Source organism: Dermacentor silvarum, chromosome 1 (genome assembly GCF_013339745.2).
Source record: "Dermacentor silvarum isolate Dsil-2018 chromosome 1, BIME_Dsil_1.4, whole genome shotgun sequence".
NCBI lineage: Eukaryota > Metazoa > Arthropoda > Arachnida > Ixodida > Ixodidae > Dermacentor > Dermacentor silvarum.
In genome coordinates this window covers 350,907,793-350,928,713 of record NC_051154.1, presented here as the reverse complement: position 1 = coordinate 350,928,713, position 20,921 = coordinate 350,907,793, and the positions used below count along the sequence as shown (strand labels likewise).

Genomic DNA, 20,921 nt, shown 5'->3' with positions numbered 1-20,921 from the left:
ATGAACCGTGATATAAACTGCACCGGCACAGCAAGAGCTATCCCATCTGTCATATATATATATATATATATATATATATATATATATATATATATATATATATATCATAATGATCATCATTAGTCTATAGTTATGTCCACTGCAGGACGAAGGCCTCTCCTTGTGCTCTCCAATTACCCCTGTCTTGCGCTAGCTGATTACAACTTGCGCCTGCAAATTTCCTAAATTCATCAACCCACCTAGTCTTCTGCCGTCCTTGACTGCGCTTCCCTTCTCTTGGTATCCATTCTGTAACTTTAATGGTCCGCCGGTTATTCATCCTGCGCATTACATGGCCTGCCCAGATCCACTTCTTCCGCTTAATGTCAACTAGAATATCGGCTATCCCCGGTTGTTCTCTGATCCACACCGCCCTCTTCCTGTCTCTTAACGTTATAGTCCAACGATTTTTCCTTCCATTGCTCTTTGTCCGGTCCTTAACTTGTTCTCGAGCTTCTTGGCTAAACTCCAAGTTTCTGCTCCATATGTTAGCACCAGCAGAATGCAATGATTGTGCACTTTTCTTTTCAATGACACTGCTAATCTCCCAGTCGGGATTTGGTAATGCCTGCCGTATGCACTCCAGCTCAATTTTATTCTTCTATAAATTTCTTTCGCATGATCAGGGTCCCCTGTGTGTAATTGACCTAGACAAACGTACTCCTTTACATACTCTAGAGGCTGACTGGTGATCCTGAATTCTTGTTCCCTTGCCAGGCTATTGAACATTATCTTTCTCTTCTGCTCATTAATCTTCAACCCCACTCTTACACTTTCTCGGTTAAGGTCCTCAATCATTTGCTGTAATTCGTCCCCATTGTTGCTGAATAGGACAATGTCATCTGCAAACCGAAGGGTGCTGATTTTGTGTTGATTCTCACTCCTAAGCCTTCCCAGTCTAAGAGCTTCAGCACTTCTTCTAAGCATGCAGTGAATAGCATTGGAGAGATTGCGTCTCCTAGCCTGACCCCTTTTTTGATAGGTAACTTTCTACGTTTCTTGTGGAGAACCAAGGTTGCGGTGCAATCATTGTACATATTTGCCAATATTATGACGTATGTATCCTGTACTCCTTGGTTACGTAATGCCTCTATGACTGTTGGTATCTCTACTGAATCAAATGCTTTTTCATAATCCATGAAAGCCATATAGAGAGGTTGATTGCACTCCGCCGATTTCTCTATTACCTGGTTGATGACATGGATATGATCCATCGTAGAATATCCCTTCCTGAAGCCAGCCTGTTCTCTTGGTTGCTTAAAGTCAAGTGTTGCCCTGATTCTGTTAGAAATTACCTTGCTGAATATTTTATACAATACTGAGAGCAAGGTAATGGACCTATAATTCTTCTATTCTTTAACGTCTACCTTCTTATGGATGAGTATAATGTTGGCGTTCTTCCAGCTTTCTGGTACACTAGATGTCGTGAGACATTGAATATGAAGGGCCGCAAGCTTTTCAAGCATGATATCTCCTCCATCTTTGATTAAATCGACTGTTATTCCATTTTCTCCAGCAGATTTTCCACTGGTCATGTCTTTCAAGGCCCTTCTAACTTCATCGCTAGTTATAGAAGGGGCCTCTCTATCCTGTTCATCACTACTTCGAATGAAAGTAGCGTGGCTGCTCTGTTTACTGTACAGCTCAGTATAGAATTCTTCCGCTGCTTTTAGTATGTCATCGAAATTGCTGATGATATTACCCTGCTTATCTTTCAGTGCATACATATCTCCTCCGCATTTCACTAAATCAACTGCTATTCCATCTTCTCCAGCAGCTTTTCCCCTGGTCATGTTTTGCAAGGCCCTTCTAACTTCATCGCTAGTTATAGAAGGAGCCTTTGTATCTTGTTTATCACTACTTCGAATGAAAGTAGCTTGGCTGTTTTGAGCACTGTACAGGTCAGTATAGAATTCTTCCACTGCTTTTCCTATGTCATCGAAATTGCTGATGATATTGCCATGCTTATCGTTCAGTGCATACATCTTGCCTTGTCCTATGCCAAGTTTTCTTCTCACTGATTTCATGCTGCGTCCATATTTTACTGCTTGCTCAATCTTTCCCACATTATAATTTCCAATACCCCTTGCTTTCTTTTTGTTGATCAGTTGTGACAGTTCAGCGAATTCTATCTGATCTCTTGAGTGTGACACTTTCATGCTTTGTCGTTCCTTTATTAGGTCCTTTGATACTTGGGAAAGCCTACTTACTGGTTGCCTTGGTGCCTTACCTCCCACTATATATATATATATATATATATATATATATATATTCGCGTATGCTTCCTGTATTCCTGTACTCAAGCCTCCTGTACTATAAACGAGAGAAGAAACTGCGGGGCTCCGCAGTTTCTACCGCCGGTCTCTTCTGCGGGGCTTCGCAGAAGAGACCGGCGGCAAGTTATCTTTTCATCGACTTTCATTTCACTTTTTCATCAATTTCTACATTTCCATTTCAACTACACCTAATTTGCCTGATGCTGTCCTTGGCTTCATTGCCTGTTGGCTTTATGGGGTCATATATATATATATATATATATATATATATATATTTATAATATTCAACATGCGAGTTGTAAAGATTGCGTTGAACTTAAAAATGATCACCCCGTATATAAATTGTTGTAATCTAAAGCAATGTATGACAAAAAATGTGCTAAGGACATTGCGCAACAACGCTTCATGCTTTTCATTTCATTTTCGTTGTTTTTTCTTGTCGAATGTCACAAAATACCGAGTTTTTCTTTCGCCTTCGCAGTGGGACCTTGTTTGCTCCCACGACTGGCAGCGATCTTTGATGCAAAGCGTCGTGTTCGCTGGATCCTTGGTAGGGGCTCTTCTCCTGGGCCGTCTCTCAGACAGGTTGGTGCTCGTGCTCCTTGAAGAAGGCAGTGCACGTTTGATTGAAATTAATGACAATTTTACGTGCCAAAACCATGATATGATTATAAGGCACGCCGTAGTTAGAGGCTCCGGATTAATTTAGACCACGTGGGGTTCTTTAACGTGCACATAAATCTAATGCCATATTAGGGTGGTCGTTTCAGAGTGCCCTAGCCTCGCCATAAAAGTCCTCTAAAAGAACAACTAAGCGTTACTGCTACCATTAGCGGGCTTCACTTGCGATAACGAAGCGAGATCATCGCTTCCATACCCGGTTATTCTCGTAATATAGCTTGAAAGCTGTTTTTCATCCGCTTCGTAGCACAGCCGGCGCGCTCTCAAACAACCACCCGAATATGCGAGAAGTACGCGAGCGTTTTTACATTTCGCCTCCTTTGAGATACGCCGCCGCGGCCGGGATCGTACCCACTACTTCGAGTTCAGAAGCGCAGTGCCGTAGCCATTAAGCTACCGTGGCGGGTAGTGTGTTTTTGATCCTCGTATTCACTCTTATACGATAGGGGCTACGAATGACGAATGTAAATTGCAGATGTTGAACACGATATTTTTGAACAAATCCTTCAAATTTTGAAGGAAATATTGTGCGAAATATGCTGGACGTTAACAAAAAATCAAGTTAAATTGAATTGCACATCTAGGGAGCAGATGGTAGATTGAAGCAATTCCTCAAGCATTAATAGGCTGATGTCTTCCAGAAAAACGTGAACGTCGCTCTTAGTCGTGCAGATACTGTTAATTCTTACGTAGCTTTTCCAACAGGAAGAAGGTGATTGGAAGAGTGGGAACTCGCGAGGACGCAAGGAGGCGTTTAGGCTATTGTCGAGCACCATCCATAGACCGTAGAAATTCGATGTCAGCTTTCTGCATGCAGTCATAGGCTAGTTTCAGGAGCCCTCATAAACCAATGTTTAAGAATGATCGCTTCTCATTGGGTTAGAGGCCAGATACTCGCGAAAAAGTGCCTCGAGCTGAGCAAGAAAGCTTCTCTTTAAAACTGTGCGATTACCAATTTTCTTTTCGTGCACTCATTACCTGGCTAATTATAGAAAATTAACTCATCATTATTTTTAATTTCTTGGAATAAAGGCAGTGAGTTCCTACAGGTGAGCTGTGATTGCGTCCTAAAATATTCCATTCAGTCGTTTTCAGCGTGCTTCGTCCTGCATAATTATTTTCGCGGTTTCACGTGCCGTCAAATGTGCCACCTGAAGCGATGTGGGCTGGAATTCCTCGGCAGTATAGATGATGTTTTCGGGTCGTCTTCATTTCTCTTTTCGCAGGTATGGTCGGCGCCTCGTCTTCTTCGCTTCCAACTTCGGTTTCATTCTGTTTGCGTCCGTGTCCTCGGCGTCCCCTTCGGCGATCTGCTACAACAGCATACGCTTCATCACCGCATTCTGTGTCGCCGGCATGCAGACGACCGCTGCATCGCTATGTGAGCTCCGCGCGGCGTCGGTCGCGTCCTTTTCATTCGCCACCATGGTAATCTACTGTGACAATGCAATTGAATCCCCCGCCATTTTGAAGCGGCGTTCATTTGGATGCCAAATGCGCGTTATTTGCGCGCCTAACGCCGAAAGTGTTGCAACAACTCGGATGTCACATCTTTCTTATGAACCCATTGAACATCATGTGGCCTTATATTAGCAGGTCTGTACGTTCTAGAAATACCTGAGCGCCGAGTATATCTGTACAGCTATTATTTCGTAGATGCTTCATTGTTTGATAACGAATGAAAGATATGCGCTCACTCGCTCTCCATACTATGTGGCTGAAAAAAGATGTGCATAAAAGCCAATTCGCTGGCTTCGTTGGATGCAACGCGAATAATGCTTGCACGGGGATGAGTCTTACTCAGCTGCGTACGTATATAGAGGGATTGTAGGCCCATTATACAAGGTCATTGTCACATATGCACTTCATGCCTGGTGTTGTATGACTCACATTTTACTGCGATGACATTCGCGGTCCTGCATAAATAGCTGAGTCTTAGTGACGCTGGATTAGGGCGACATTTCGGATTCACATGAAATAAATTTTGTAAAAGCTTCTCTGGCGGCCCTCAGTGCATATTGCCTACCAGGTAAGGACGCTTGCAGAAGCTTCAGGAGGGAGGTATAATGCGCGATATGTTGTAGTTCTCCTGAATAAGACTGCGCTCACGTGAGCTACATTTAACTCTACGTGCAGAAGCTGCACATCGATATCAGACACTAGGTGTCTGCCTTGTCTGGATATACCGTATTTTGTGGAAAAAGAAACCTGTTTATCTAAACAAATGCTGTGAAACATTACAACACCTTTGTAAATCACGTGCAATAAAACTGTCTTGATTTAAGGTTCCAGTCATGCGTTCGGGAACATAAGCTTATCGGACTTCGACTGCGAATGTCGTCGTCTGCAGTACATAACCAAAACTATACGCTACTGCGGCATTGCTACGAGGCCGCCATTGACGTCCACACAGTGTAAAGACGTAGCGCCACCACGTTATGCACGCTTAGATTCGCAGCAGAGCACGCAGAGACGCGGGCATTTTTTAGAGCACAGATCTTAGGCGTCCGTTCCTTCCTACGGCGAGCGTCGGCGTCGGCGTTGTCACTCGGAACTGAGCGAACGCGGAGCGCAGCGGGGGATGAAAAAAGTGGCAAGAGTATAGCAAGAGTAAGGATAGCGCGAGAAGGAGGGTGCAGCGGAAGCATGAGGTGGAAAGCGGAGTAGGGTGTGGCGGAAGCGTGAGAAGTAAAACGTAGTGCCACGCAAGATGCGCACTGCGATGGCTACGAGATGGCATCAGAGTAGCGCGCGTCGTCTGGGAGGTCTGCCGGCGGCGGCTGCTGTGAATCGCGCCCACGCGTCACCCACACGCTGTCTTCCGCGATCTCCCGATTAGCGACTTTGTCGCGCCACACTTCGCTCCGTTTGCAACGTGCCGCGCGAGAGAGATTGTCCGCGCCAGCCAATAGATCGCGAAATGAAATCACGTATAGAGTTGCGCTCAAATTTCGCATTAGGCGGTATCATGATCGTCGTTGAATCTTTTTTGCCAGCGTATTTGGCTATTATTAGGGGTGCACTCGACCTCCGGTTCTCGATGCAGTGGGCGCGGTTGCTTTTGTTTACGTTATTGTCGCCGTGTGCCCGAGCAGTGCCTGTCGCGTTTACTCATAGAAAGCGGTTCGGAGAATCCACCTGCATGTCGCACACCGCTGCATAAGTAGAGTCACTTTTTTATAGTACCAAGTTCTGATGTCTGAAACTGATTAAACCGTTCTCCAAAGATCAGTCGAAAGACCTGGGCCCGTATTTAGAAAGAAAGCTCTTACGCTTGAATTGTTTTTAAAAGAAAATTTCAGCCAATCCTGGACGTATCATTAGCGAAGGTGGCCATCGAATACAAAAAGCACTTACGAACGAAAAATTTTTGTGAATGCGGCCGCTGAATTGTTTCTTATTTACAATATAAATGGCATTCGCGTTGGCAATAATTCCTCATTACGCGACCATTCAAGGCGGTCAGCGACATATATAACATAGTCGAGTAACATGCTTGAACGGACATTAATGAATTACGAAACGACTTGATTTGATCATCAAGGGCCATATTCACAAAGATTTCAGGTCGTAAATGGGCCTTGCTATTGGCCGACCACGTTCGTTAATACTTTCTCTGCATCAGGATTGACGGGAATTGGATTTTACGAACAATTGTAGCGTAAGTGCTTTCCATGAATATGGGCCCACCATTATATTAATACATAATAAAACTAACATTTCGGTGATACTTTTCATGCAGTGACATGATCTCGCGTAAATAAAAAAAAGCAGTCGTGCAGTGGAATTAGTACCGTCTTTTGAGTACCTATGCATAAATGTTTACAAATAGCCGTGTAACGCGCATACTAATCATGTTTATGCCAGCGCAAACGAAACACTTTGCTTTATTCGCCTTTCGCGTCCTGTATTTCGTCTTTTTGGTGGGTTTTATAATCTTTTTGTGCATCCTTTTACTTTCTTTGCAGTAGAGCATAAAGTAAAAGGTTTGTTTTCGGTGGCAATTTATAGCGACTTGACTGTAATTTGTACTTGTTATTTAGTTATTGATTTTGTACAAAATTCTTCTGTTCTTTTGCCGTGCACTGCATTCTTCCTGATTCCGCCCCTTTCCCTTCTCCCGCGCTTATTTGATGCCTTAACGGGTATTTATCTTAAATAAAGCAAAATGAAAAAGAGATTGAGATTATGAAAGCCATTCTATTCTGTCTGCACGTTTGTAATTGATGTAGTTCGTGGAGGTCTGCTTTTTAAAACCAATTTTGTCCATCACTTCTCTCAAAATAACCTGCGGCCGAATTCATAAAACATTTCATTCGTGAGATCTGTTTGCTTTTGTCTGTTTGCCTTCGCTAATAATATGTCCATCATCACGATTGGCTGGCACCTGTTCCTACGAACAGTTAGGGCGTAAGAAACATTTCTTGTGAATACGGGCCTTGAGATCCAAAGGACAAAATTAAGACCGCTTCTGCGAGCAAGGAGACATCCCATTAGAGCTACTTTGATTGTGATCTCTACAACGTATCAATACCTCTTAAAGTATCAGTAACGTATCAACTTTCGCGCTTATAGGTCCCATTATTCTGGGCCCACATTCGCAAAAACGGTCTTACGCTAAAACTCTCCTTAAGAGAGTATTTCAGCCAACGGTGATGTTCGACATATTATTACCAAAGGCACCGAGCCGATGGAAATAAACAAAAAAATATCACTTAGCCATGAAAAGCTTTGCGAATTCGGCCCCTGGGCCGAAATTCACAAAACGCCCTTGCGCTGGAACTGTTCGTAAGAGCCAATTCCAGCCAATCTTGATGTTGGGCCTATTACTAGCGAAGACTGAAGACCAATGGCAAAGTGCACATTGGAGCGAAAACTTTTTGAATTCGGCCCCTGGTTCTCTGCTTTTAATGGCAGCTTCTCGGTAGGTTGCCAAGTGTATAAAAATGTTTCAATGCGGTCCTATGTCTATTGCGCTTCTCTTCTGCCTCTCGCATGTTTCAACGCATGGTGCATGACGCGCAGTCACGGAAATTGTTGAGCCGCGTCACCGCAACCTGCTCAATGTGGGCTTCTCGCTGGGATTCACTCTGCCGACGCTGCTTCTACCTGGAGTCGCGTACCTCGTGGGCAGCTGGAAGTATCTCCAACTCATCGCAGGTCTCAGCGGCTTCGTGCTCATCCCCTTCATCTTGTGAGTTGGTTCATCTTTAGATGGCGCTGCCGTCACGCCTCAAACGTATGCTTGGTTGGAATGGGCAGTGCTGAATATGCATTTTATATTGCGTGCAAATGCTCTAACATAGTTCATTCACCTACTTTGTCTTTGGGCAACTTTCCGTCTTCTCTACTTATCGACCAGTTAAAAAAATAAAAAGAGTCAATTTAATGATTGAATTGATGTGACTGAGACGCCATCAAGCATGAGAAGGCTTTGTTGGAAGGAGCCTTCACGGTGCTGCGTGGCGTATAGCATCGGCATAAACTGAATTACCTACAGCTGTGAGCGAACTAGAGCGCGACTTTTACGTTGCCGTGTCGTCCAGTAGCAAATTGGGGTACGATTGTAGCGCATATAGACGAGGAGGCAGGAAGGCGCACGAAATACATAGCACCGTGTCTGTGTCTTTCGTGTGCCTGCTTGTATCCTCCTCATATATGTGCTACCATCGCACTCCAAGAGCCCCTACCAACAAACCCGCATTGCAGCACGTGTTGTGCAGAGTGTGCGACATTATGCGATCCTGTCTTAGACACAGAGTGCGCAGGCTTTGCACCATGGTCAGTAAACGGATAGGCTAATGATCATGCGTTAGGCTCCTAAACATTCATGCGTCGGAAGTGCCCTCTTACATTCATGGCTCTTGGGGGTTCATGTTCTAATTTAGGCCGTTGGTCTATAGGCGAACGTCAATGTCAGCCGACAACTTTCTTCATAAAGATTCAGACAGTCTGCATAGCTAAGACTTATTTCTACAGATTATCCAGAGATAACCGGTAATTAATCTACAATAACTTCTTATAGACTTTACCTTTTCACTGCCGATAAATGTGCAATAGTTACATAGTTTTATTAGAATGCGCTGAAAACGGCGCTGAAGAAGAGTCAAGGCAGTAGGATGACCATTTGCGCATTTTGTATTTTCTTGTCGCTATACATAATAATTACAGTGAACAAGAAGGATAAGGGGAACCGACGGGCTTGATTTGCTTTAGTTACAACGACAATTGAACAGAAGGTAGAATTCAATATAGATATCATGTCACTTTTTTTTCCTCTTTTTTTTTACAAAAAGAACTGGCTCACCGGCTTATAGCGAAATAACTATTCTTTCGTCATCGCTAACAAAGCTCAGCAAGTCGAACATGCCGTGAAACGTGTTAATGCCTTCACCAAAGTGATCACGTGTAGCAATGCTCAGCGCGTCGAACAGAAATGAAGCCATATTGAGAGTGCAGAGGGTTCTCATTAACCGCTGCGTCGTGACAGAGTTTTTTTCTTCCTTGCCAGTAGTGGACAGAACTGGCAAAAACAAGTCGCGCATACAGATGTGTACACCGTGACTGTAGGAGATATGCCCATAAGTATGAACCAGTTATCTAGCGTGCGTTGTTCTACGGTTGATTTCTTTGCTGCTTGCGTTATCGCACAGTCGCTAAGAAACACAAACGGGCTTAATTGTTGCTTTGTTTCAAAACGCATAATGGACTCGATGCTATTGGACACAAGGGACAGGGAGTGTGGACACAACAAGCACTGGGCATCAACTGAAAGACTATTGCGCAATAATTTCAAGCTTTACACAAATCTTCACAGCTGTTCAAGTTTCGACTCATAACATTTAGTAAACACTGGCTGATCATATCACCCTGCGCATGCTAGCGCGCGTACCATAAATGCCGCTGCAGAAATAAATAATATCAATTAGATTATATTATCTCTCTGGGATTATAAAAGCAGGGAAGCATTAGTAAGCACCCCAGCATTTGCTATATCTGATAAAGATTATGATTTTCGGCCGCGGTCTCTGTGCGAGGCTTGTTGGAATGCGCAGGGCTAATATGCAATGTTGAAATACTACTATGTGTCGACACTTGCACGGGGCCATGGTATAGTGTACGAAATCCTTTAGCTCAATTTTACTATTTTTTTATAATCCACCTTTCACGGCGGGCTGACTCCGCTGACAACGTGGACGGAGCGCTGCTCGAACCACTGAGAAAGAGCGAAAAAAAAATAATCATTGCAGTAGAATCGCTGCATTTCCCTGGCCCAGATTTCAGGATCTGTGTAGAGCTTGGAATTGTGTGCAGTAAGCTTTCGGCTGACATTGGGGCACTTGTGTCTACTCTTCTCATTCCTTGTGCCTTAGCGCTGAATACACAATCCATTCTGAAACAACATACAGGGGACGTAAGAGTAAGGGCTCATTCACACGGGCAATTCACAGAGATCGCGCGACCGACCACGACTGGCGGCGACCGATGTTCACACCGGCCAGCGCGACCTGCCCGTATACAGCCACACCAAAATGTCTCACGTTTGATGCCGTTCACGGCTGCATCATCGCAAGGTACAATAAATGTCAGCGTTGGCGTGCTGCTTCCGCGCGCTGCTGGTCGGCTCTGTAGGTTTGCGACTGGCAGTCGCGCTGCTGCAAAATCGAGCAGCGAGAAACTGACCCAAAACAGACGCTTTTCGACCAAAGCGGCTATTCGCGACTAACCCGGTCGCGCGACCGCTGCGAGTCTGGCCAGTGTTGAATGAGCCCAGGATGGTGACCGTCCCCGTCACAGACTTTTCTTGGCTGCCGCGCAGCATTGTGCAGGAGTCTCCGCGCTGGCTAGTGTCCACCCACCGCGAGAAGCAGGCTCGCGAGGCCATCGTGAAGATACTGCGCATCAACGGGCGTCCGGTGCCCGACATGGAGTCCACCATGCGAGAGCTGGTGGAGAAATCCAAGGCCGACGCCCAACTCGCTTCCACGAGTCCCGTCGAGATTTTCAGGCACAAACGGCTGCTGCGCAACACCCTCTGCCTCTTCATCCTGTGGTATGTAACCCATAGACTCACGTCTACACGTTTGTGAAATTTTGTTCAGTGTTTCCGTCCAACGCCATATATACAGGGTGTTTTTTTTAGCTGCACCGAATTTTTAAAATTAGAAAAATACATATCTTGGTCACGTTATGTTTACCATTCGAGTGCACCGATTCGCGGCCTCTAGACACAGAACAATTTCCGCACTTACCTGCGTAATTAGCGAAGTTACGGTAATTAACTTTCTAATTATCAACAATAGGTGGCTACAGCAAATGAGTACCTTGGGGCCCGTCCTTGACACTACCTATTAGAGCACTGCATGGCCGATTTTTTCAGCCCGGGCCCGGCCCGGGCCCGTTTTTACGTTGGGCTGCCCGCCCGAGCCCGATCAAAACTTTTATGGCGAGACCCGGGCCCGGCCCGGGCCCGGAAATAACCTACGTTACCCGCCCGGCCCGGCCCGCCACCCCTTTACCTTAGGCCCGAGCCCGGCCCGAGCCCGACTCAAAACCGGCCCGAACCCGGCCCGAGACCGAAAAATAATGTTTTTCAGAGTTGAGACGCCCGAGAATAACTCGCTGCACGTTACATGCACACCACCAGAAAGCCCGAGCCCGGCCCGGGCCCGTGTCAAAAAACCCGAGCCCGGCCCGGGCCCGGGTCAAAAAGCACACGCCCTGCCCGAGCCCGTGCAGTGTTCTACTACCTATCTCAACGAACAAATTTTTGAATAGCGGAGCTCATGTGGGAGCCACGCGAGTTCCCCTTGGCAGGCTCCTTGAAACCGAAACTGGCCGCAAGAAGAGCGTCTGTGTCGTCGATGTCGCCGCTCCCCTTCCTTTCGTCACGTCTCCGACGTCACCGCTGGTCCGGCCGCGCGAGCAGCTTGCGTTATCTCCTTGCTGTCTGCGGCGTTGGCCTAGCGTTTCAATGCCGGCGGGCCACAAAATTTCCTTCGTCATTCCGTCGGGCGCCACGTTGCGCTGTACCACCAACCCGGCTCCTGGTTTGAGATACTGCAGGCATGTTGTCATATCAGTCTGTAGCGTCGACTGCGAACGCCGCAGACAGCAAGGAGATAGCCCAAGGTGCTCGCGGGGCCGGACCGGTGGTGACCTCAGAGACGTGACGAAATGCGGGGTGGGGCGACAGCGATTATAGGGACTTTAACATCGATGACACAGACGCTTTTTGCGGCCAGTTTCGGTTTCAAGGAGCCTGCCAAGGGGAACTAATTGTTCGCGTGGATCCCACATGAGCTCCGCTATTCAAAAAATTGTTCGTTGAGATAGGTAGTGTCGAGGACGGGCCCAAAAGTGCTCATTTGCTGTAGCCACCTATTGTTGATAATTAGACAGTTAATTTCCGTAACTTCGCTCATTACGCACGTAAGTGCGGAAATTGCTCTGTATCTACAGGCCGCCAATCCGTATACACTCGAATGGTAAACATAACGTGACCAAGGTTTATACTTTTCTAATTTAGGAAATTTGGTGCAGCTAACAAAAAAAGAACACCCTGTAGAAATAGGTCTCAGCGGCTCTCGGGCGTTCTGGCTTAGAGACTTTGTCGGCAGTACTGGAGGCATATGTCAGGTGGAGGCATACTAGCCTAATAACTCCAGCTGTGTTAAACATAACATTAAAAGATTTCTCTTTCTTTCCATCTACCCAAAGAACGGTACCATAACAAAAAAAAGGGAAACCGCATCTGATAAAACGCAAGGACTGCGTCAAAAGAGATATTGGGATACATGATCACGTAGAGATTAAGTGTGCTGTTATTTCGAGAATAGTTTTTCGTAACGTCCGAATGGCTCGTTCAATTGCGTGTGAAGTGTACAGTGCGTATTTTTTTTTTTTTTACTTTAAAGACTTTTATGAAGTAAAGCCTACAAAATTTACTCGAATTACGTCAATACAATTATCTGCTCAGACGGACATAATTTACAAAACAATCTAAACAATTTACTCACTAATTAAACTAATTAATATATTAATTAACTCCATAGTTACACACAATACGACACAGTTTATCTTAAAAGTTGCAGGCAATCGCGTGAAAAGTTTAGTTACATGTTTCTACATATCAAATTGGCCGCGTAGACCGAAATAAGCTGCATCAAATTGTTCGGTACATTTAGCAGATTACGCATGCGACACCGCAAAGCGGCGTGGCTCGCTTTCCAACCCCCCCCCCCCCCCCCCCGTGACGTAGAAGTGTGACGTAAAATGAAGCTGCCGTCGCACGTCCCTGTTCCCACGAGCTTATTTCGATTGGTGCTTTTCACAACTCTCCACTGTACGCACAGTCACTGACGCGGCCACAAGTGCGAGACAGACCGCTTTATCGCACGACATGGACAGGCGTCATTTTACGCCGCCCTATAGACTACGCACGCGAAGAGCGGCTATAGACTACGCACCGCGAAGAGCGGCCGGCGGTGCCGCGTGCAATCGACAAATAATTTGACCCACTTGTTGTGGTAATCGCCGAAAGTGAGTGCTTCGTGCAAGGACAACGACGCATCCGTGCAAATATTCTTGTTCGACTGCAGGTTCTGCGACAACCTGCTGCTGTTCGCCACGACGCTGTCGTCGGTTGACCTCGGTGGCAGCCGGTTCGTCAACTTTGCCCTATCGGCGGCAGGCGAGATTCCCGGAGGCCTGGTGAGCCTGCCCATAGTGCGCTACTGTCGCCGCAGGAGGTCGCAGGCGGCGATGATGCTCCTGGCCGGTCTTGCCGCCATACTCATTTCTCTGCTGCCACTCGGTGAGTCACGGCTTCTCGTTTCAGTCACTTTTCGCTTTCAGTCGACAGTGGCCCTGAAAGGCCAGGACGAGAGTCGCGTGCAACGGGGCGGGCGCTACTTAGTTCGACCTACACTTGCAATGCTCCCACTACCGGGAATCCCATCCTCCAGCATCTTCATAGTAATTATTGCAAACGACGACATTATTAACGGCAGAAAGCGTAGCGAATACATGCAGATACGGCTCTTATAGTGGCGGCACAGTGTGCTGATGTTTTAAATACTTTTTTTTTAAAGAAGGGAGAAAGAAACGCAGCCCAGTTTCACAATACGGTGAAGTGTGGCAAGCGCAAGTGACCCTGCCTACCTCTTATGCCGCGACCTCGGCCGCGACTGTCGATGGCAAAAAATGCGTACCTCAGGAGACTCTGAGGTCTGGCTATGATTTCTAATGCAATTATTTTAAATGTAGGTAGCATATGATTGACCCAGACCTTTTGTCACATTTGTAATACTTCAAGCAGCTTTCGACCGAGTAATGACATCTGGAAGCCTCATTTGCTCCAGCTTGCCATACATACAATTCTTCGAGATCATTAGGGTACATACGCCGCAAGTTACATAATTCTACTAAAGATATTCGTAAACTAGCTTACCTAACATTTGTTCCACCTCAGCTTGAATACGCTGCATCCATCTGGTCTCCCCATCAAAAGTATTTGATTGAAAAAACTCGAATCCATTCAGAATAGGGCCGCGCGTTTTATCTCACGTTGTTATGACTATACTAAAAGCATTACACAAATTAAACTCGACCTCTCACTACAGCCCTTGCATGATCGTCGTGATATAGCCCTGCTATTCTTATTTCATAAATACGTCCATAACACAGCACCATCAGTTCTGCCTTTTGAAACTCCTCATTACAGGTCCCAGCGGTTGTACAATCGGTCCAATTTCACGCGAATCTACGGAAAGACTAACTAATTTAATTACTTCGCTCTTCCAAGAGCCATTCGTTTTTGGAACGACCTTCCTAACGCCATAGTTCTTGAGGGACCAGGAAAACTTCCGGCTTCCTCTTACAACGCCTTTTTCAAACTCCACATAACCTAACTTATTATTTTTGTCTATGCCTTTCCCGTTATTAATGTGCAACAACGCGTTAAATACTGTTTTCTTATAGTCGAATTATGTCTTGCTCGCTCTGTAATTCAATTATGTTTTGCCGTGTAAAATTTTGTTGTTGAATCAATTGTCACTTTCAAAAGCGTTCGGTTTGTTCCTTGTACATATTGTAACACTATATTACTGTATATTAGCGCATTTCTTACCTCATATATATATATATATATATATATATATATATATATTCTCAAGTGTATTCCAATTATTGTATAAATTATCTTTGATTGTAGTCTCCCCTCTTACACAATGCCTCTAGGGGCCTGTAAGGTATTTTTAAATAAATAAATAAATAAATAAATAAATAAATAAATAAATAAATAAATAAATAAATAAATAAATAAATAAATAAATAAATAAATGTAGTAATAGCTTGTTGCAAGCAGCTATCAGCGTGCGTGGATTTCACCTTGCCATCCCGTGTGACGTCGCGGTGATGCCGACTGATGATCCGGTAGAATCCAAAGTACATCTGTTTCTTCACAACTGAAGAGACCGGCTATAGCCTCCTGGACACACCGTGGTGCCGAAAGCTGAACGTATCTAAATTATTTAGGTGGCCTTACGGTGTCGCGCCATCACCAGCATCGTGCAGTCTGTTGTTTGCTTCTGCAAAACATTAAAACCTTTCGCATTCCACGCGTGACAAGTAGAGCCGCGTGAAGGGCGAGAAACCAGGAGGTACAGTCCGCGTCCTCCGAGAATACAGACCACGAAGACATAAAACTTGTTTTCGGATGGTACTCACACAGGCTAGTTTCTATACCAGAGAGTTTTAACCCTTCGGCGTTTTCGTATCAGCCGTTCGGTAGTACAGCAACTGCGCGCCTGGCACATTTTTCGTTTTCCTGGACCGGATGTTCTGCCGTATAGTGAAGTGTTTTTCCGTATGGCAACACAAAATAGCTAAAGCTTTCTACCATCTGCTTCTGCCGATCCTACTAGCGTCTGTTTGCTAATTATTTTTGTTTATTTCAGTTTGCCAGTATACTCGAACCGCGTTATAACTAAGTTGAAAGGGAAGCCGTATAATTACTTTGTTATATCCGTCACTTCGTTATATCCATTATTGCCATCTACTGCAACTTATGTCCAAAGGGGTGCACCCATTTAAACATGGAACTGACGGGTTTGCGGCACGTGGAACCGTTACACGGCCACGCATACGATGATATTTGAATAATAGAACAAAAGAATCTTCGGCGTGTGCAGCACGCCACGTGGCACCTGATGCGACAGCCTTTAGATAGCTGCCCTCTATTCCATTGTGATGGTCTTTCGCATCCGCTTTCCACTTGGCTCGTCGCGTTCCTGCAGCACGTGGCACACAACACAGTGCTTTGCTGTGTGGTCGAGGAGGCAAACGAACTTCGCCGCGCCGGCTTGACTCGGCAGGCTCGTGGCCTCCGACATTTCACCGAAGCCAATGTGATCTTGGAGGCCACGCCCACCAGGCCAGCTGCCAGCCAGTGCAGCGCTGTGCAGGGAGAGGGAGAAGTGAATGCACGGCCTGGGCACGACCCACGAGCATGCGCCGGGAAGGTCTCTCAGGCCAGGCCAAGCTGCCGCTGCCTGCGCGTAGCGCCGTAGAAAAAAAGTCGCAGTTTCGCCCGAAAGGCGAAGCACCTATTTCGATAGCAAATCAGCAGAGAGCCACACGAAGTTCGAATAGTACTTTTATCGGCCGTATCGACTTGTAGTAAACATTCGCTTGCTAACTAAATTAACAAGCATAGTGTCAGCGTGCACATAAACATGAACACATCACACTCGATGACCGCGGACACTCGCTGACAAAACACTGGCGTAAAGAAACGCGGCAGCAGCAGTGAGCGAAGTGACCTTGGTGGTATTGTCTATCGCTTCAACGAAAACTGAGCGTCGAGAACACAAAGCACGCACAAAGCTACGAGCCGCCGACACACCTCTAACTCAGCCCCCAACGCAGATCGCTCTCAAGATACGGCCGAGCGACCGCGCGTAGCCGCCACATACGCAGTTGCAGCCGGAGTAAAATGCCGCCCTCCCCTTCCCTCCCCTGCTCCCGAAGCCTCCCAACGTTGGCAGCCTCGCGCGCGGCGAAAGACGGCACACATCCTGGCCGCTTTCTTCCCTTTGCGCGGACGGGATTGAGCCAGGCTCGTCGGCTCCCCTCCCACGATTTCCCTCGCACATACAGCGTAGGGCGCGCGGCGGCGGCGTTATCGCCCTTGGACATTATACGGAACCTCAGGGCGACGACGACGGCAGAAATTCGCCTAGAGTGTCCAAATAATTGCAATCACAATAAAACGGAGAAGAGAATGCACTTAAATTTCGCACCACTACGCGTGGCCGCGCAGCACGACGCTACTCGCGCAGGCTTGCGCATGACCCCCGAGATTTGGCCGGCGGGATCGCATATAGGCCACGCCCAGTTGCGTCTGCCTGCGCTGCGCGCCGCTTAGAAGTGAATGTACAAATCTTTCGCACCGCCGCGCGTAGCCGCGCAAGAGGAGATGTCAATGAAGGAGTGCGATAGTGAGCTGCTGCTTGTGCGCAGATGCGCCGCTACGCGCGGCGGTGAGAAAGACCAGTGTGGCTCGACGACGTCTTCGACGCGGGGACGCGGTAGTGTTGAACTGCCGCGGCGAACAAGTGTTAACCCCGCGGAAAGCGAGCTACTCGACGCCTAACGGTCAGGTATTTCTTTGGTTTCGGAGACGGATCTAGTTTGTTAAACCCATTGGAAGGACAATTTCACTTTGTTAAAACGAGGTTTCAAGCACGTGGATCTCTATGGGGAATTCAAGGGGAATTTTATTTATTTCGTTATATGCCGTTTCGTTATAACGAGGTTCGAGTGTACACCAGCAGCTCGGTAAGCCGAGGGAGAGCATAGAATTACAAACACGGGACGTGGGCCCACCCTCCAATAAGGAAAAGAATAAAAAAGAAAGAGGCATTGTTAGCAATGCTGTTTGTAAAGACAGCATTGATAATGTAACGTTTCTGAGCGTGCTCTTTACGTGAGCGATATTCGTTGAACACGACGAAGGCTCACTGACGTATCGCGGAGTTTCGCACCCGGACCTACAACACGTGTTTCTCTAGACGCTGCAGACGTCAGCCACACCTGACATGTCTAAAACTGAATTTAAAAAAAAGTGTCGCGGCAACACTTATTGCCATTCATTTTTGCTCCGAATTCATGGCTATATGGTGTCGATCGAGGCAGCGCGTGTCGGTTTAGCCTTTCCATTCTCGGTCGGTCGGTCGATCTCTCTCAGTCGCTGGTGTGAAGGCACCCTAACAGTTTGTTGTGTAGTACCGAGAGGCTAAACATAGCAGATACAAGCGTTCCTCTCCCCGATAAGGCCGTGAGGATATATTTGAGGTGCAACGTCACAGGACAGAGTGAACCAGAAGCCTGCCAACTTCCAACTGCTGGAGCCCGGCCAGTAGAAGCAGTATTGCTTTCTTGACCATTGTTTGGAATAGCTTGGTGTGCCTGACGAGTTCTTTTACCCTTTTGCAGAAAACCTGTGGCTACGCCTAGGCCTAAACATGACGTCTCGCTTTCTCCTCGTCATTTCGGGTGCAATCAAGTGGGTCTTCACCATGGAATTGTTCCCCACGGCTACGAGAAGCTTCGGCTTCGCAGCCTGTTTCACTATGGGACGCATTGGAGGAATCGTGGCTCCCTTTATGAGAGACCTGGTAAGCTTTCGCAGCGCCTCAGCAGGATCGTGCGCATGTGTAGGCAAGCCTTGTTGAATACGAGTTGTGATCTTCAGTGTTATGCGTCATTCACTAATGTGGAAAACGTTCGGAGAGCGTGTGGGAACGTTGCTAACTCCTTCCATTTATGTACTATGGTTGAATGGTTCGCATACGATGTCCGTAGAAAGCGTATGGAGGAAGTCCAAGGTCATCTTATACTTGTGCAACCTTGATATGATCTAGAGCACGGTGTAAAAAAGGAAGGTGATCCGACGGCGGCGCGAGGCGCGGCCACTTAGTGTGACTCTACGCACGCCGCTGCCGCAAGGGGCAGCACCTGTTCTGGGGGCCACTTTTTCGCTCGCTTTGCTGTCGCTTTTATGGGCATGCGCGACAGAAGTGCTTTATTTCGATGAATATATGTTGTTCGCCTGCTTAAAACGACTCTACTTGGTTGGAGGAACGTCCCTTTATATTTCTGCCGACATTCCGATTGACTCCGACGCGGCGAGCAGCGGTAAGCGCAGCGCGCCGTCTGCTCGAGCAGACGACGCGTCTCTCTCTTGTTCGAAATGACGGTATTTTGACTGTAAGTGTCATGAAACCTTCTACCTGCTCAGGATTTGGCGTCTAAATAACGAAAAATTGCATATCTTTGGGTATGGGTGTTTAAATGCTGACGGAGGTGGTAAATTATCCACTGTAGTGCCGCTTCTCCAAGGCCTCCTGAACACGTGCTGACCCTAGCGGCGGCGCTCACTTCCGGTCACACGAAGTGGCCGCTCTCTCGCCCCAGCGCGAGCGCGCCGTCGGAACACCTATCTTCTTACACCGTGATCTAGAGTAACTGACATCCGCAGAAATTCCCTTCTCGCGCTGTTAATATATATATACATCGAAGAAAATACACACCGGGCACCATTTCTGAAAGGAACCGAGAAAACAATGAGTCGTTACTGGACATTTGTATATGAAGGACTCACTAAACAAGGAAAGAGGCCACAGCGAAGGTTTGGACAAAAAATAATAGTTGTAGCGCTAAAAGACTGAAAAAGTGCTGTATTGATGAAGGAGCGAACGCGAGCAGATGGTATTAAAGGAATAATTTTGGAGAATCCGGCACGTGACGTAATGCGCAAGACAGAACATGTAACCTCTAGTGCATCAGAATTTCAGAACGGAGACCGAGGGAATGGAAACGCAGCTGAGGTTCGAAGAGAATTGCAGTGGTACTGAAAAGTTCTTTGCCCGGCCATCAAGAAGCGAATGAGGTAGTACCAAGAAACTATTGGGTTATACGAGGCACCCGTTAGGAAGTTTATTGCTCTTACCGTATCATTTCCATTTTTTTTTCGAACGTTTCGAAGTAATTGTGAACACTGGTCTCTAAGAAGTAGCTTTGCTGCATGAATCTCTGTAGAAGGGTATTCGAAACTGGTTCCTACTATTTCAATATTTGATTTCAAAGATGAAACAAAATTAGGATGGGGAGAGAGTGATGCTATTAAAGCGGACGGCCAACACAGTGTTCAGATCACTTATTAATTAGTAATCGTCGCTGAAGCCGACTCGTTGCTCTAAAACATTGTATTCTGAAGTCCCGAAACTTCGTATTCCGCTGTTCTGAAAATGCATTCTATTCTAATGCACCCAAATCTTCAAGGCCAAATAACAAGAGTTATATCGAAAGGAAACTGAGTTAATATGAACTGATTAAAGGGAAGGGGAGGAAGTTAGGACAAGACATTGGTGCTAGACGGACGTACTCCCAAGGATGTTGCGAGAATGTCATAGAGGTTATCGGAACGCACGCCCAAACATATCAAAGGCATCAAGAAAGGTACTAGATGCACAAAAAAAGCGTGAAGTATATATGCTAAGGTTGGTTAGCACCGCATGCATCATTCGGTGAGATGCTATTGATGTGTTGATATTTTACCGCTTAACAGGCATATCTGAAAGAGCGACAAGAATAGGAGGATCCGAGGGGCTCGATTTTTGTTAGTCACAGCCATACCAATTAATTACCAGGCAGTGAAACAGGACAAAACATAAGATAAGTACTTATTTTGTGTTCAACTGAAATTTAGAAGTGATAAATAAACGAGGTGGGGGGGGGGGGGACCGAAGCCACATCTACCGCTTTACGCGTGCGGTGCTTTAACCTTATACCACCAGCGGCGAGTTATCGTTTCGTCCACTTGCGTTTCCCAATGCCTTACTATTTCTACACTTTAATTAA

General features: G+C 46.4%; 1 protein-coding gene across 4 annotated transcripts in view; it reads left to right on the top strand.

Moving 5' to 3' along the window:
* LOC119437416 (solute carrier family 22 member 6-A) overlaps positions 1 to 20,921 on the top strand; it is a 58,428-nt gene that overhangs the window by 35,077 nt on the left and 2,430 nt on the right. For all 4 annotated transcript variants that reach the window (XM_049660516.1, XM_049660517.1, XM_049660515.1 and 1 more), the window contains exons 4-9: positions 2,797 to 2,900; positions 4,223 to 4,377; positions 8,022 to 8,190; positions 10,816 to 11,049; positions 13,598 to 13,812; positions 18,495 to 18,676. In XM_049660516.1, the coding sequence (XP_049516473.1) occupies positions 2,797 to 2,900; positions 4,223 to 4,377; positions 8,022 to 8,190; positions 10,816 to 11,049; positions 13,598 to 13,812; positions 18,495 to 18,676 (1,059 nt within the window). The remainder of the gene's footprint in view (positions 1 to 2,796; positions 2,901 to 4,222; positions 4,378 to 8,021; positions 8,191 to 10,815; positions 11,050 to 13,597; positions 13,813 to 18,494; positions 18,677 to 20,921) is intronic.